This window comes from Olea europaea, unplaced genomic scaffold (assembly GCF_002742605.1).
Source record: "Olea europaea var. sylvestris unplaced genomic scaffold, O_europaea_v1 scaffold1049, whole genome shotgun sequence".
Lineage (NCBI taxonomy): Eukaryota > Viridiplantae > Streptophyta > Magnoliopsida > Lamiales > Oleaceae > Olea > Olea europaea.
Window position 1 is genome coordinate 102113 of NW_019227832.1, and position 17772 is coordinate 119884.

A 17772-nucleotide genomic window follows, 5' to 3' on the forward strand; every position below is an offset into this window, starting at 1 on the left:
TTACTATAATAAAATATATTTTTCTCAAAAACTAATTATAATGGAGCTCAAATTGTTGGGTTTGTAACCCAAAGTTTGTTTTTGCTTCACATTTTTGGGCCATTGGACTTCAAGATCTCGAGCTAGGGTTCAACTGGATGTGAAAAGTCGGGTTGACGGCACATTGAGTAATGCTAGATGATGGCTCGAGCGAAGGGGGACGTTTTCGGAGTAGAAAGTTTTCATTCGCTTTTTGCCCCCCTGCCGCTCGAGCTACAAGGGGCCTTGCTCAAGCGACGCTCGAACAATAGGCGAGTGAAGTTCCGCCGATTTTTCCGGTTTACGCAGTTTTTAACCTAGTTTCCATCTTCAACTCTAATTCTAGGGTTTCAACTAGTGTACTATAAATATAGGTCTCCTCTTTCAGTTTTGTTGAAGCAGTATTGCTGAGTTTTGAATTTTCACTCCATATTGTTGATTAATAAACATCGTTCCTCTGTATTTATCCTATTTTCTTTTTTACATATAATCATGCTTCATCTTTATGATCTTGTTACATATTTCATACAACGTCATTAATCTCAATTCTTGCATCGCTTTTGGGACCAACACAAATAGGGGCTAAATTTTAAGTAAATTTTAATAAAAGTTGATAAAATTATGTGGGACTGAAGGGACACGTGTAAGCCGGGCTAATCCCTGGCATGTCTCGCCAGAAAATCTTGAGGCCCAGCCCTGAATTACAGATATTACAAATTATTCTTTTTTTATTTTTTGTTCAAAAATTTTAGGTCCCCTAAAGCTATGTTTAGCACAAACCATTTTTTACACCTCTAGAGCCACTGGATAATGCTAGAGGGTGTTTTTCTTCTTATTACTTTCTGTATCTTCTGTGCGGATTAGTTAATCTAACAATCTCTTTGTACTGTGCACGTATATTAGTACAGTGCCAAGGCCACAGAATTGGATTTCAATTGAGATTCCTATTTGCATTTGGATTTTATTTGAAATTCTTGTTGTAAATATATTAGAATTTTTTAATCTCTATAAATAGAGATAGATGGAGCCAAAAATCCTACTCACGACAACCCATAATAACTTTTTCATAAATGTTTAAATTTAGTGAGAGAGAGAAATTAATATTTTTTGTTTATTCATATGCTCAGTTTGAAATTAATTTTTTCATTTAATTAAAAGAAAATTCCAACCCATTAATATAGTCTTGATTTTAGAGAATACTATAGAAAACTTGAAGGTTGAAAACATCAATTTCTTGTACATAAAAGTTGAGAGCTTGTGATCCAAAAAGTGGACGTTCGTGATTCATATTCAATTCATAAATTAATCATCGAATTTAGGTAAAAATTATATTTTTTTTATTCCTAATATAACATACATATGAACATTTAGACGATCTTACAAGGAAATTTTAAAATAATAATAATAATAATAATAATAATAATAATAATAATAATAATAATAATAATAATAATAATAATAATAATAATTTCAATCTAAGCTAGATTAATTAAACCCAAAAAATAAAAAAATAAAAAAATCAAAGTAAACAAATTAGTTCCCGATGATGATGCCAAAAATATGATCTCATGATACCACAAGTGTATGAATCGTGACAAGTAATAAAATAAATTTTGAGTCCAAGTATTGTACCCACAAGATCTAAGTATTTACTACTAATTTTATCCTAATCTATCTTCAATCTAAATTAATTTTGCAACCAATTACTAAGTCGAGAGTTCATGTTTCTAACTAAACTATGCAATAAGTCTAATGGATGAAAGCTTAAAAAGTTTGTGAAGAGAATTTAGGATTCAGTAGTTTGAAATTTTGATTCACTTCGCTTGTTTAACATTTATTCAATCCAAATTCATTCAACCCATTTTTCATATGTATTAACAATCAAATTAATCAATTTTAGTTAGTAATCTCTCTCGAGAAAAACTAACCCTATTTACATGTCCGAATTTAGTATATTTATATATAAATTCATACACATGTTGAAGAATTTGATTTTAATAATTCAATTATGATTGAATAAATTATAAATGTATCCCTCGATTTTTTATTAAAATTGAATGGTCATCAATTAGGCAAAAAAAAAAAAAAAAATAGTTAAACAGTTTGATTATGTAAACACAATGATGAAAAAAATTGGATGTACTTTCAAAGTATGAATCAAGTATAAGAAAACCTAAAATCTGGCCCTATGTTCACTTTATTACCGGTTTTCCTCCATCAATCGATTCCCTATCTCTTTACACTCAAAAGCATTAACAACTGAATAATCATAGTGACTCAACAAATAATAAAACTATCGATGTAAAAAATTATTTAACAACAATAGAACTTCAAAACTTAATATAAAAATTTTTGAATGTGATACTATTGAGGTAAAAAATTCCTATTTCAAAAAAAAAAAAAATTAAAAAATGAAATAATAGTCAGCATATAGAGGTTTGAATCACTACATTTTAAATAGAATACTAAGACTTACTATGTTATCACAACCCAAAAGGCTCAAACGGTCAATTTGATTTCTCTAAAGCTCAAACTGTTGGAAATTACTTTGTCATACCAGCGAAAATAATTTCTACATCGTTAATGTTCTAATTTATTCAAACAAAGTTGTAGTGAAATACATTTATTTAGTTGATTAAATCCGTTTCTTGTTCCGACCTTGCTTGTGGCATGCATTATGTCTCTAATCTTGTTTTCAAAGATTTGACTGCATCGACGGATGGTTTAGACAAGCTAAAGGCCAAATTTTATTATCTTAATTTGGACCTCAACTAGATGAGCCTAGCCAAGTCAGTTCAAGTCCGAACATTTTATGTAAAGCCCGTGTAGTATTTTTCTTTTCTAAGAGTAAAGTGATTGATTTCAAGCACGAATTAATTATTTTACCAAAAGAAAAATTCGTCATGGTCAAAGCAGGTTGCCTTGGAGGTGAATTCGGTACTTAGTTGATATCTATTATCGGCGCACAGCACGTGTCAGGTTCATTAGGGTAATTCGGGACGGATAATTCGGGTGTGTGTGTGTGTGGACTGTGGAAATATATATGTATATGAATTTATAAGAGATTAGAAACATATTCTTATTTTGAATATTATAGTGTGTAAATGAGTTGCTACATTTTTAAGCCCATTTATTAAATTGGTCCAGAATAACTTGCCCAAGAAACCGAGTCCTTTTGATCCAATTAACTGAAGTTTCTGGAATAGATTAAAAGCGTGTTTATGTTCTGTGCATTGCTGCGTTTTAAATGGATGGCTGACACTTGGTGAAATCTGGACCGTTGGATCAGCGATTAATCATATTCCTTTTAAATTGAATTCTTCGTTCTAGGGTTAGGGCAGTGGTTTTGTTTTCTTCATTCCTCTCTCGTCTCCTTCGTGCTTTCATCTTCGAGAGTCTCTGTAAATTCATCTTCTTGATGATTTTAATAATCTCTTTATGAGATTATAATATACTGAGTGTTGAGTACTCTTTGTGAGTAATTTGTATAGAGAGAAATTAGAGTTTGAGAGGTTATTTGTGTTCGAACCTTTGTGATTTAGATCTGTAATATTCTTGTCCATTTTAGGGGCTTTCTTAGTGGATTCGAGCTAAATCCCTAAGGATGCTGAACGGGGATTAGGCGTTAACAGCGGTCGTCGAACCTCGGGGCTACGGCCGAAAAATCTTGTGTTCTTATTTTTGCAATTTTACTTTCCGTTTTCAAAACCAAAGTCGTCTTTAATATAAAAGGTTGATGTATCTGGGACCTGCAGTGGTATCAGAGCTTAGGAAAATCGTTTAATATGAACTGTGTTCGAAGAAAATCTCAGATCTGATTTTTACTTTTCTGCTCTTGAAAATTTTTGGGGTTTTTCAAAAGAAAAATATAAGAAACTAGTTCTTGGTGCTTTCTGAGTATTCTGCTTTTATATACTTGCAGTATTTGTGAAATCCTGGTACTTTAAACGCCTAGAAAAACCTAGGGTTTCTTCAAATCTCCCCTAACTCTATCTCTGTTTAGGGGTCCTTGAGAGAACCCTAGAAACTTTGGGATTGGGGCTTCGATTCAAGAAACTGAACTTTTTTCTAAAATTTTAAAAATACGTTTTTCTGATTCTATAGTTAGTATGCTGTATATACTGTTATTTGTAACTGATACTCGAATGTTGGTGTATTCAGAAACTATAATTTTTTCTTTTAGCCTGAGATTAATCTTCTTCGAAGGTACATCTGTTCCTTTCTTTTTAAACTTGTAGCTTACTGTGTGTAAGTCTATATGTCTTTGTGACTTACTGTTGAATGTTAAACAACCTGTAAAAATTAGAATCACTTCCTGACAAATATTACTGTTATATATGCTACTGTCTTGAACTTTTTGAATCAGTTTAATAAACCTACATAACTGCATATTGATTCATCTAATATTGTAAAGTGATATCTGTATATGTAAATTACATGTATTGAGTACACATTGCTATTTGAGTATAAACATATGTGAAATAATCAATCTGTTAGTGTTGTTTCTCTCTCAAATCATAAGCTCCTGTATAAAATAAATTGATCTGTGTGATATTTTAACTTGATTCTGAAACTCTCGAGAACAATTGTTACACTCTTGCACACTATGGCCACCAAAATTGATGTTCCTATGTGGGATGGCAAATGAGACTTTGGTCTCTGGCGCAAAAAAATAAAAGCACTCTTAATGCAATTAAAATGTGTGAAATCAATCGATGAGTCTTGGCATGCAACCCTAAGTGAAGCTAGGAGAACTGAACAAGATGAATTGGCATGGAGTACCTTATTTTTCCACTTATCTGATTCTGTGATTAGGAAGCTAGATGATACTGATACTGCAGCTGAATTGTGGGAAGCCCTAGAGAAACAATATCTGATTAAAACCCTACCAAATAAGTGTTTTCTATGGAAACAATTTTTCAGCCATAAGTTTGACCCTAGTGTTGACTTAGAAGAGAATATGGATAGGTTCAATAAGATCACACAAGACCTTATAAACTGTGGTGAGAAAATCTCAAGTGATCAAAAGGTAGATTGTCTGTTTAATGCACTGGGTGATAGATATAAGGACATAAGGGATGCCCTAGAATATGGTAGGGATGATCTAACTGTTGATATAATACATAATTCCCTAAAGAATAGGGAACTCGAGTTAAGATCAGAACATAAAGAAGCTCTTAGTGTTGAAACTTCTTTGCCTAACCCTAGGACTAAGTCTAAAGGGGTTAGTAATTTTAGTCAGGGTAATAGAAGTAAGAATTTTCAGAAGAAAAAATGGGGTAATAATAGGGCAAAAGATAAGAAAAATAATAAATGATATGATAAGAATAGGAAATGCTACTATTGTGGTAAACCTGGACATTTTATCAAAGATTGCTTTAAAAATGCTAAAGATCAAAGAAATGGATCTAATCATAGTGATGGTCCTTTTGCTAATACTGCTTCTTATAAAGAAGCAGGGGTAAACATTGGTGTTGCCTATGTCTCCTCATATGAAAGAACAAGTGAAGACTGGGATCTTGATTCTAGTTGGTCTTTTCATATGTGTCCAAACCTTAGCTGTTTTTCTGATTTTTCAAATCTAAATGAAGGTTTTGTAAAACAAGGAAATAATGAGTCCTGTGAAGTGAAAGGGATTGAAAACATTATGTTAAAACTTGAAAGTAATCAAACATTACTTTTAAAAGATACAAGATATGTCCCTGCCTTGAAAAGGAATCTTATTTCATTAGGAGCTCTAGATGATGAAGATTATAAAATTGAAATTAATAAGGGTTTAACAAAGATAAAGAAAAATCAGAACCTTATCATTAATACATCTAAAACAAATGGAATTTATTTGATAAGTGCTAAGTGTGTGTCTCCTAATAATGATGTGAACTTAGTGACTCAATATGATAATTCAGAACTGTGGCATAGGAGACTTGGACATCTTGGGGAGAAGGGATTAAAACTTCTTTCAAAAGAAGGTGTCTCCGGAAAAGACAAAGTTCTTTTAGGTAAACAGAATAGAATGCCATTTAGTACAGACATACTTAAATTCTAGAATACTCTTGATTATATACAAGTTGATTTATGGAGGCCTGCACCTGTGTGCACTGCTTCAGGCTACAGATATTATCTCCTAATAATAGATGATTTTTCCAGAAAGGTATGGATCCTCTTATTAAGAAATAAATCAGATGCTTTCATAACCTTTAAAAATTGGAAAATCATGGTAGAAAACCAAACTGATAGACAGATAAAAACATTAAGAACAGACAATGGTCTAGAATTCTGCAATGTTGAATTTGATCAATTCTGTAGCATTAATGGAATACAGAGACACATAATTGTTGTCTATACTCCCATCAAAATGGAATTGCTGAGAGGATGAATATGACACTTATTGAAAGAACTAGATGCATGCTAATAAGTTCTAGTCTACCCAAAATATTCTGGGGAGAAGCTATTAAGATAGTCTGTTACCTTATAAATAGAAGTTCTTCAAGTTCTGTAGACTATCAAATACCTGAAAAACTTTAGACATGATCCATGCCAAATTATTCCTATCTAAAAACTTTTGGTTGTGCAGCCTATTCACACCAAACTGGTTCGAAATTAGATCCCAGGTCCAGTAAGTGTGTGTTTCTAGGGTATGGGAAAGGAGTTAAAGGTTACAGATTGTGGTTGAAAGAAATTAGAGGCTATAAGGTCATAATAAGTAGATCAGTTATTTTTAATGAAGAAGATTTCCCTTGTCTTAGTGACAACAATATAGAAGAATTAAACGATAAAGACTTTGTGTCTACCAGTATTGAAATTGATATCCAAGATGATCAAAATCAAACTCAAATTGAGGTGGAGCAACCTCTAGAACAGACCCAAGTTATAACTGATGAAAACTTAGATGACAACCAAACTTTTAACCCTACTACTGATCTGCAAGATTATCAACTTGCTAGAGACAAGGAAAGGAGAGTAAGTAGAACCCCTTCTAGATTTTTACAAGCAGACTATGTATCTAAACATATTGAATCTGAAACCCTAAGTTCTGAACCATCCTCCTTTGAAGAAGCTGTTTCTTGTAAAGATTCAGCAAGATGGCTTGCTACAATGCAAGAAGAAATGGACTCTCTAAATAAGAATCATACATGGGATTTGGTAGAAAAACCTATTGACTGCAAACTGGTAGACTGCAAATGGGTGTATAAAATAAAAGAAAGTGATTTGAAAGGAGGCAATAATAGATATAAGGCAAGATTAGTAACTGAGGATTTCACACAAAGAGAAGGAATTGACTATAATGACATATTTTCACCTGTTGTTAAATACACATCAATTAGGATTCTATTTGCTTTAGTAGCACAATTTGACTTAAAATTAGAACAATTGGATGTGAAAACCGCTTTTCTCTATAGAACATTAGATAAAACAATATATATGTCTCAACCTAAGGGATTTAAAAATAAAAGGAATAGAAACTTAGTGTGTTTACTGAAGAAATCCCTTTATAGCCTGAAACAAGCTCCTAGGCAATAGTATAGGAGATTTGACAGTTTTATACAAAGCATTGGTTTTAATAAATCTGAATATGATTCATGTTTTTATTTCAAGTGTGTGGGAAATTCTGATTTTTCTATTTACTTCTATATGTAGACGATATGCTTCTTGCTGGTCATGATAAAGTTGCAATTGATTCCTTAAAAGGAAAACCTAAATGTGAATTTGAAGTGAAGGATCTAGGACCTGTTAGAAAAATATTAGGAATGGAAATAAAAAGAAATAGAATAGATGGAAAATTATTTTTAACTCAAGAATCCTAAATACAAAAGGTAGTTAAAAGGTTTTCACTACATGAATCAAAATCAGTTAGCCTCCCTTTATCTGCTTGTCTGAAGTTGTCTGTTAAACATTCACCCAAAACTGAAGATGAATATAATAGAATGGCAAATGTGCCTTATGCAAATGCAGTAGGATCTGTCATGTATGTTATGGTCTGCTCTATACCAGATGTTGCCTTTACTGTAAGTGTTTTAAGTAGATTTATGAGCAATCCAGGGGAAACACACTGGGAAGCTATGAAACATTTAATCAGATATCTAAAAGGTACTCAGAATTTAGGACTTATGTTTAAATCTGATAAAAATGGTCTTACACTAAAAGGGTATGTTGATTCTGATTTTGCTGGAAATTTAGACAATAGAAAATCTACCACTGCATATTTTTATGTAATAAATAACACCTGCGTGAGTTGGAAGTCTTAGTTTCAAAAATTAGTTGTCTTATCATCCACTAAAGCTGAGCACATTGCAGCCACAGAAGCTGTAAAAGAAGGTCTGTGGGTAAACGGTCTATTAAATGAATTGGGGTTTATAGAAAATATGGTGGAGCTTTGTTTAGATAATCAAAGTGTTATTTTTTTTAAGTAAAAATCCAGTGTTTTATGATAGAACCAAACACATAGATGTTAAGTTTCACTTCATTGGGGATATAATTGAAAAGGATGATATAAAACTGGTAAAAATATCCACTAAAGTAAATCCAGTAGATGCAAGCACAAAGGTAACACCATTGAATAAATTTCAAGATTCTTTGAAGTTATTGAATCTTGAAACTAACTAGTTTTTTGTTTTTTGACAGGTTTAACTGAGCATATGAACTGAGGTGAAGTTTGAGTCCACTATTGAGAGTCATAAAAATGAAGCAAAGGTGGAGATTGTAAATTGGTTGCTACATTTTTAAGCCCATTTATTAAATTGGTCCAGAATAACCAACCTAAGAAACCGGGTCCTTTTGATCCAATTAATTGAAGTTTCTGGAATAGATTAAAAGTGTGTTTATGTTCTGTGCATTGATACATTTTAAATGGATGGCTGACACTTGATAAAATCTGTACCGTTGGATCAGCGATTGATCGTATTCCTTTTAAATTGAATTCTTCGTTCTAGGGTTAGGGCAGCGGTTTTGTTTTCTTCATTCCTCTCTCGTCTCCTTCGTGCTTTCATCTTTGAGAGTCTCTATAAATTCATCTTCTTAATGATTTTAGTAATCTTTTTGTGAGATTATAATATACTGAATGTTGAGTACTCTTTGTGAGTAATTTGTATAAAGAGAAATTAGAGTTTGAGAGATTATTTGTGTTCGAATATTTGTGGTTTAGATCTGTAACATTCTTGCTCATTTTAGGGGCTTTCTTAGTGGATTCGAGCTAAATTCTTAGGGATGCTCAACGGGGATTAGGTGTTAACAGCGGTCGCCGAACCTCGGGGCCACGACCGAAAAATCTTGTGTTCTTATTTTTGCAATTTTACTTTTTGTTTTCAAAACCAAAGTCGTCTTTAATATAAAAGGTTGATGTATCTGGGACCTACATAGTGGTTAGGATAGTGAGGCATTCTAACTAAAAGAAATTTGAGAGTTCTGAGTTTTAATCAGTTTCTTCAATATTAGTCAGTTAAAAGCACAGATTTTCCCAACTCTCACCTTCATCTCCTGTCTCTCTTTCCCACGCCTTTCTATCCCTCTCTCTCATTCTTTTTTCTTTCATACTTTACACCAAAAATTACACAAATACAAATTTAAACTGCTGGTTTTGCAAGATAAACTAAGAAGTTGGTACTCCGGGGATGTCAGGATCAAAGGAAAATTTTCATCTACTTCTCCTGAGAATTTCCAGTTAAAATACTCATCTGTGCAAGTGGTTAGTCCTTTACAATATTATATAATTTCTCAATAATATACATGAAATTCTGATTGACATATGGTTCCTACATCAAATGAAATGAGATATTCATTTGGGCTTCTCAAAAATGTATAAGCGTACTCAATTCATCACCGACTACTCTCAATGAAATGGAGGCATAGAATGTTGCATAAAAAAATTACAAATAGAATAAAGTAAAAATGCAATAAATCAAGTCAATTCAATTGTCCATTTAGCAAAAATTATCTTTAATTAAAATGTAAACGTTCAAAGCAATAAGATTTCAAGCGCTACAAATAAAAGTCACTTTAGAACAATTGACAGAAATATATGATGATCTTAATCATTTAGAAATACTAAAGTTTATCTTTTGACATTATGAATTTTGAGTTCTTGTTTGACATGATTATTTGGTGCAATATATATCAATTATTGATAAAAGTAAGCTAAATACTGTAAATTGAGGATATCTCTACTAATGCTATAATTAATAACTTGAAAGTGTTCTTTTTTTTTTTTTTTAAATATATCAAGAAATTGAATTTGAATCTGCAAATGAAAGTTGAACATACATTTAATGAAAAACGCATTATTCATGAAAGAAGAACTTGGATGAAAATTTCAATGATGAGATAACACATTCAACTGAAAAATCTTCCAGAAATGATTATTTCTTATATATATTGATGATGCTCATTTTTCATTTAAGTTAAGGTTTGAACAATTTCAAAAAATTGAATTTTTTGTATTCTTAAAAATTGAAGATCGCTGATGATAATTCTTTGAAATGTTAGTATGATAAGTTTGAAGAATCTTTGAAACACGGATATAAATTCTAATAATATGGGTAAAAGTTTAGGGTTGTTTGAAATAATGGTCTGTCTAGTTCTTTGAGATTATTGTTAGAAGGATGGATACATATTAGTCAAGTTTTCCTTTTTTTTTTTCTTTATTAAGCAGTCTCTGAATTTAAGAAAATGTGACTGACCGCATGAATCATATAGGTATTTGGTAAATAAATTCATGTAGCAAATTGATCACCAAAACCAAACAAAGGAAGATTAAGTGGATAATCAATTATCACAAGGTTGGAGGAAGGGCTTGACACTATATTCACGCATCAATTTGAGGACGGAAATATTTTAGTACTCCTAGAGTATAAAGTAATTGACATATATATTATATGATTGAGATTTAACTATTTAATTGGGATTCATACATGAATCAATAATACACATGTTGATTAAATAATGTCAGGGAGTATTCAATTTTCATGTTCGAGGGGAGTACTAGAGATTTTCTACACAATCGAAAATATTTCCATTTCTTAATTGCTTTTCCACAATATTATGGGTTAATTTCACAAATTTTTACTCTACTTCGCAATTATTGTCACCTTGGCCACTGAACTTTAATTTATTTTTTTTACACTAAACTTATAATGTGTCGAAAAAACCAACCAATTAATCAGCCATCTATTACTTTAGTGAAAAATACGTTCTAGTGTAAATCTCATACTCACGTGCAAAATTGCTACACAATATATTTTAGGCGTAAATAAAATGTCTTGGTACAGTTCTGAGAGTAATTTTTTTTTTTAGGTTCAAGGGAATGTTAGGTCCTATTATTCAGGACCTTATAACATTTGATGCCTTATATAACTAGTGGCTTACTTCTATTTTACATGTTGGAGTACATAATTATTTATAGGTTCTTCCAAACATTAATATAACTTGACTCTAACAATTAATGAAATACTTGTAACGTACATGTAAATTGACGAGTATCTTCTATGTGAACATAAGTTGCATTTGATTTATTTGCCAACCAAATAATTCAATGAATATATGGATGCATGTGTCAACCAATTAAATCAAAGTAAAAGGGCACATCCTCTATTAGTATAAATATAGTTCGGATAATCATTCCACAATATGATTTTCTTCTCATCGAATTTTTTTATATGAGGCGTTTATATTGACTGTGGTATTGTTTACTGGACAACATTTCATTTGTCTTGCAATTTTTCAATATTTGTGGATTGTCCCACATTTCCGCCTTTTTTTCGTTGCATTCTTATATTTAACATTCTAGCAATTAAAATATTTTTATCTTGATTACGATTTTCATCCAAAAGTTCCATTGGAATGACATAGAATGAATATTTGTTCCTCATTTCAATGCACACTTAAAAATTATTGAATTAAACTCCTTGAACAAGGTTGAAGATGTAGGGAATTTACTTAAACATGCACAGCGGAATTTAACAAGTTTCAATTCCCATTCATGATTCAACTTTGTATTTAGATAAAAACTGTGATAAGAAATATACCTTTTCTTGTAATTTGCAAACTCCTTCGCGTTGTTCCTTTCCAGCAGCTTGAATTTGCCTCCCACAGCTGTCCAATTGTCCAGCCTCCAATGAAATCTACACAGAGAATAGACTTCAACTGCTAGGGTTTCTCTCTTGTGCCAGCAAGAATAATGAAAACCTTATGGACTTCAAACCCTAGCTGTATATATATATATAAACCCAAACGGACCCGGCCCGGTCCGGTCCAATATTTAATTAATCCAATTAATTAAATCCGGTCCGTGAATTAATTAATCCAATTAATTAATTCGGGATTATAAATAACAAATTCAATTAATTAATTTATCCAACGATTGTTAAATTAACCAATTGAGAATTTGCAATCTTCCAATTCTCTTTTGTGTGCGACCCATTAGGTTCCCGACCACGATGCCTAACGTCGTGAAATATTACTTTGATCTAATCAAAATTGATAAATTAATACACCCTTTTAATTTATCGTCAATTCACACTCGCGTCCCTGATTGACATCTAGCAATGTGTCAGGGCAATACATGTGACGAGAAATGTCACGTGGTATGACAAAACCAAATTCGTTCGTTTACCACGAAACTATTATCCCTTCGTCAATATGATCCGATCAATTACGAGATATGGAATTGTGTCAATCTCGATCATTGATCATATTTTTCATTCCACTATTAAGTCAATATAAATCGAAAACTCATTTTCGACTTATGAGTACATCTTGGCCAAGGATTTCATCATCGACTTAATTGAATGAAACGCAGATCATAATCTCCTACTATCTAAGAGTGACGAATCCTTTATTGATCAATCACAACCTTCATACGATTCTTGATGTACCCGAACGATGTCGTATTAGTGGCCCCTTTCAGAGCAACATCCAACACCGCCAAAGTATGACTGTCCTTATATAGGGTACTATGACGACTTCAAGTCAAAGGATCAATTCCACTACCGAACGTTAGAGATTAGCCACTGACACTCAGATAGTTATCCATGTGGAATCTCTTAGCGGGTCTCCAATGTTTTGTTCTATAACAAAACATCCACATGTTCATTTAAGTGTCACCACACTTTAGCTCGTGAGATCAGCTACTTACTTCACAAGTAAGAAATGCCACACGTGATGGTCTAACTGTATTAACGATATCCGTATCTCGTTATTACTTACGACCATGGTTTATTCAAGATCCAATTATATGTAATTTGTATCTCACAATCACAACTCCTTGTGATTAACAGATTACCTAAAAATTGGATCTTCGGATTCTATTATTTAATAATATTTATTACAAAATTAATTTAAATAAATAATAGATCTCGCCAAAATCAAATGCATTAAATATATTAAAAGCGTTTACAACCTAAATCGATTGGATTTAGGGCATAACACTTACAGAAGACAGGAAGCAAGAAAACAAGCTAATTTGGATGCTTTTTATTGGATGTGTTTTTTAAAAAAATCAAACTGTCCAATTGCTTGTCAACGCGTGGCGTCCCCTTTTTTCCCTGTTTTCTACCTTGGATCTATAACATCTTTCAAAATTATTTGGACAAAGTCCCTAGTTTGTCACCCATTATTTTACATTCTGCCACATTTTTTTCTACAGTACTCATTTTCAACCACACATTTTTTGTTAAAATAATATTACAAGTAAACCAAAAAAAAAATTCTTCTTTTTTAACTACACATTCTCCATCAATCCACTATATTTTTCAAAATAAAATGGGTTCAAATGCACCCAAAATTATCATAAAGCACGCGATAATTAAAAAATTGATATATAAATACAATAATGAGTAAAAATCAGAAATTAAAAAAACAAAAACAAAAATCACCACCACCACCCACCCTCATCCTTCTTCCCCATGGCCATTCACACCATGGTCGATGTCATCGCCAAAAGGCTGGCGGCCACAGCAGTCCTCCCCAAAACACCCAGCCCGCAACATCCTTTTCACTCCATCCAATGTGTTAGGAAAATATGTAATTGGCAAATCTGTGACCAAGGACCAAATTGTCAAAATTGTAAAGTCAAGGACCAAATTTTCAATGTCCAATAGTTCAGGGACTAGAGTTGCAATTAACTAAAGTTTATAGGCTAGGTCTAGGGTTGTGTGGGATGCCTCAAAGATGCAAGAGGCGCTTTGATTTCGCTAGAGTCTCTCCCTGACCTCGCTCGAGCCACAATTGTAGAACCAACTTCGCTGGACTCACGCTGAGCCGTCGCTCGAGATAAAGGTACGTCGCTCGAGGCTCGCCAGTACCTCGCTCGAGCGACCGTGTTACCTAGCCAATTCTAATTTTAAACGCTCGCGAATGTTTGACGCTCCACATTACCATATATCAACCTCTATATATACCAAACGTCCCATTCGTGTTCATTAACCCGAATATTCACATTGAAAACACTTTGAATATTCTTTCAATTCCTTGGCAACCAAAAATCCAAATCATTCTCTCCAAGGATCAAAAGCCAAAGAAATCCTTCATTGTTCTCATACCAATCCTTGGCTTGTTGAGTAAAAACATCAAATCCATAAACACCAAAACACCTGTCTCACAACTCCAATTAAACTTCCAGAAGATCATCAGTTTGAATATCCAGGAAGGATTTGCTTGAAGAGCTGGAGTGCGTGGCGATTCACGGGAGGTAGAAATTATACAAGGCTGGAATTTAGCACGGATCTGCAAAATCCAGGAGGGTCTTGAGTTCATACAGCAAGGAGGTCAGAAAATTGAGAGTGTCAATGATGTCTGGTGTGCTGTAAGTTGGTTTCTACAATAGTGAATCTCTACTGGCTTGTGCCCGGAGTTTTTAACCAGTTGGGTTTCTCCGTCAACATGTTTATTGTGTTTTTACCGCTTTAATTTATTTACTTGTCAATGGTAATCCAACATAGGTAGATAAAGCACGTGAATTAATCTGGACAAATTATAATTTGTGTGACTTGTTGCATGAATTATTCAAAAAGTTTTTAATTCCGCAAGAACACCTATTCACCCCCCTCTAGGTGTTAGTTGGGTCGAACGATAGGTTTTTCAAGTGGTATCAGAGCATAATCTCGAGTCCTGACCCATAGTTGTCTAGATGAGTCAATCACTGTCTGTACCTCCGTTTTTCGACGGAAGTAATTATGCATATTGGAAGGTTAGAATGCGTGCGTTCCTTAAGTCCTTAGATGAGCATGTTTGGATTAGCGTTCAAAATGGTTGGAAACCTCCATCTACTACCGTATCAGGAACAATTAACCTTACTGACATATCACTGTGGACTAAAGATGAATTAGCTGCATGTAATTGGAATAGTAAGGGAATTCATGCATTATTCATGGCTCTATCTCCAGAAGAGTTTAGGAGAGTGTCTATGTGCGAAACTGCTAAAGAGGTTTTGGACATTCTCGAAACTACACATAAGGGAACTAAGATAGTAAAGAACTCAAAATTGCAAATGCTAGCCTCTAGGTTTGAAGAAGTGAGGATGAAAGATGATGAAACCTTTGTTGAGTTTTACGCTAAACTAAATGATATAATTAACTCTAGTTTCAACCTAGGTGAGAGAATTCCTGAGACTAAGATTGTGAGAAAAGTACTTAGATCTCTGCCTGAGAGATTTAGGCCTAAAGTCACTGCCATTGAGGAAAGTAAGTACCTAGATGAAGTTAAGATCGAAGAATTGGTAGGATCCTTGCAAACCAATGAACTCACTATCTCACAACATAAGAAAGGAAAGTCCATAGCCCTAAAATCCATTAAAGAAGATGAATCTTCTGATACTGAGTCACTTAGGGATGAGGAAATCGCATACTTTGTTAAGAAATTTCAAAAAGTCCTCAAGAATAGGAGAAAGCCTCAGGATAGAAAGAGTGGAGCCCCTAGCAGATTCACAAAAGATAAAATTGAGAAAGTTAACAATAAAGGGTCAAGTGAGAAGCCACGTTTGGTTAGATGTCATGGGTGTTAAGGAATAGGTCACTATAGGAATGAGTGTCCTAGCTATAAGAAAAATCAAAGAAAAGGGAAAGATAGGGCCTTAGTTGTCTCACTTACTGATAGTGAATCTGAGACCAGTGATAGGCAGGAATCCTCTAGTAGTGATGATGAAGGAAATTATATGGCATTTGTGGCTACTGTTAAAAGTGAATTTGATAAGGAAAGTGACAAGGTTGAGGAAGAATATTCAAACGATAATTCTGGTAATGAGGATGAGGATGAGGATGACATAGACTTACAAGAAGCTTATCAACTGTTGTTTAAGGAGAGTCTTAAAATAAAGAAGGTCAATAAAGCCCTACTTAAAAAGGTTAACGAACTTGAAAGGGAAAAAGAGAAACTGGGTAGTAAGCTTCAGGATTCACTTAAGAGTGGTAGTGAGTTAAAGTGTGTCAATGAGAAATTGGAAGACAAGGTTAAGAGTTTGACTAGTGAATTGGAGAAATCTAATGCTCATCTTCAGACATTCATAAGTGGAACTAATAAATTGGATAACCTGTTGGGAATGAATAAGCCAGTGGGAGATAAGAGAGGTCTAGGATATGTTGAGGGAAATACACATGTTGCTGGACCATCTAAGACTGTCTTTGTGTCTGCCTCTAAGTCTAATGCTGTTAGGAGTCCAAGTAAGGGTAAGAGTGTTCCTAGGGAACAGAGTCATCAATCACGTAGGAACATCAGGACTAGGTACCCACAGACACGTACCTTTGAGCCTAGGTTCATTCCCACCTGTCACCACTGTGGAGCTCAAGGACACACTAGGCCTAGATGTTAAAAGTTAGGCAATGAGCGTAGAAATCAAAACATTCCTAGTCAGGTTAGCTTTCTGTCTAATCAGGTTAGTCATTTGACTGAGATGCTTACTAAGCTAACTAAGAGTACTTTGTCTTCTAAAAAGGTTTGGGTCAAAAAGGGTGATCTAGGTAGACTTTCAAGTCAAGAAAACCGTTTTGTTGCTCATGTTGCTTTAAAAGCTCAAAATTCTAATATGTGGTACCTGGATAGTGCATATTCTAGGCATATGTGTGGTAATAAAGCTCTATTCACTACTCTTGATGAATGTAATGGTGGTATGGTTACCTTTGGAGATGGGGGCTCTGCACCTATTCTTGGCAAAGGTACTATACAAATGCATGGTTTACCTGTAATCTCTAATGTGCTTTATGTGGAAGGTTTAAAGTCAAATTTATTAAGCATTAGTCAGATTTGTGACGACGACTTTGAGGTTAGTTTTGTGCAGAAGAGATGTACCGTGTATGATTCATCCGGTGGGGTAGTCCTTGAAGGGGTTAGAACATCTGACAATTGTTATGGGGTATTACCTAATTCTAACTATGTGTGTAGAAGTGCTAAAATTGATGTGAGTGAGGGGGAGAGTGCTGAAAAATGTGATAAAGATGGTGATCTTTTGAGTTCAAGTGATCCTACTGAGCTACCTGTGCCTGAATCATCTCGTAAGAAACCTGAAACATCTGAAAAGGAAATACTTCCACAAAATCTAGATAAAAATCCTAAGGAACTATCGACTAGGGTTAAGTCTAGTCATCCTAAGGATAATATTATTGGGGATTTAGATGAAGGGATGAGACTTCGTAGGAGAGTACTGAACAATCTAGCGTACACTAGCTATGTTTCTCAGGTAGAGCCTAAGAAAGTTGAAGAGGCCCTTAGTGATGAGTGTTGGGTGAATGCGATGCATGAGGAGCTAAATCAATTTGCTAGGAATAATGTGTG

At 33.6% G+C, this 17772-nt stretch overlaps 1 protein-coding gene across 1 annotated transcript; it reads left to right on the top strand.

The window, feature by feature from the left end:
* The first annotated feature begins 15136 nt into the window (after positions 1–15136).
* Positions 15137–16813, top strand: LOC111372923 (intracellular protein transport protein USO1-like). The gene is made up of 3 exons (XM_022995350.1): positions 15137–15971; positions 16017–16425; positions 16513–16813. The coding sequence occupies exons 1-3, from the start codon at positions 15137–15139 to the stop codon at positions 16811–16813; spliced, it is 1545 nt and encodes a 514-aa protein (XP_022851118.1).
* Positions 16814–17772: the final 959 nt, after the last annotated feature.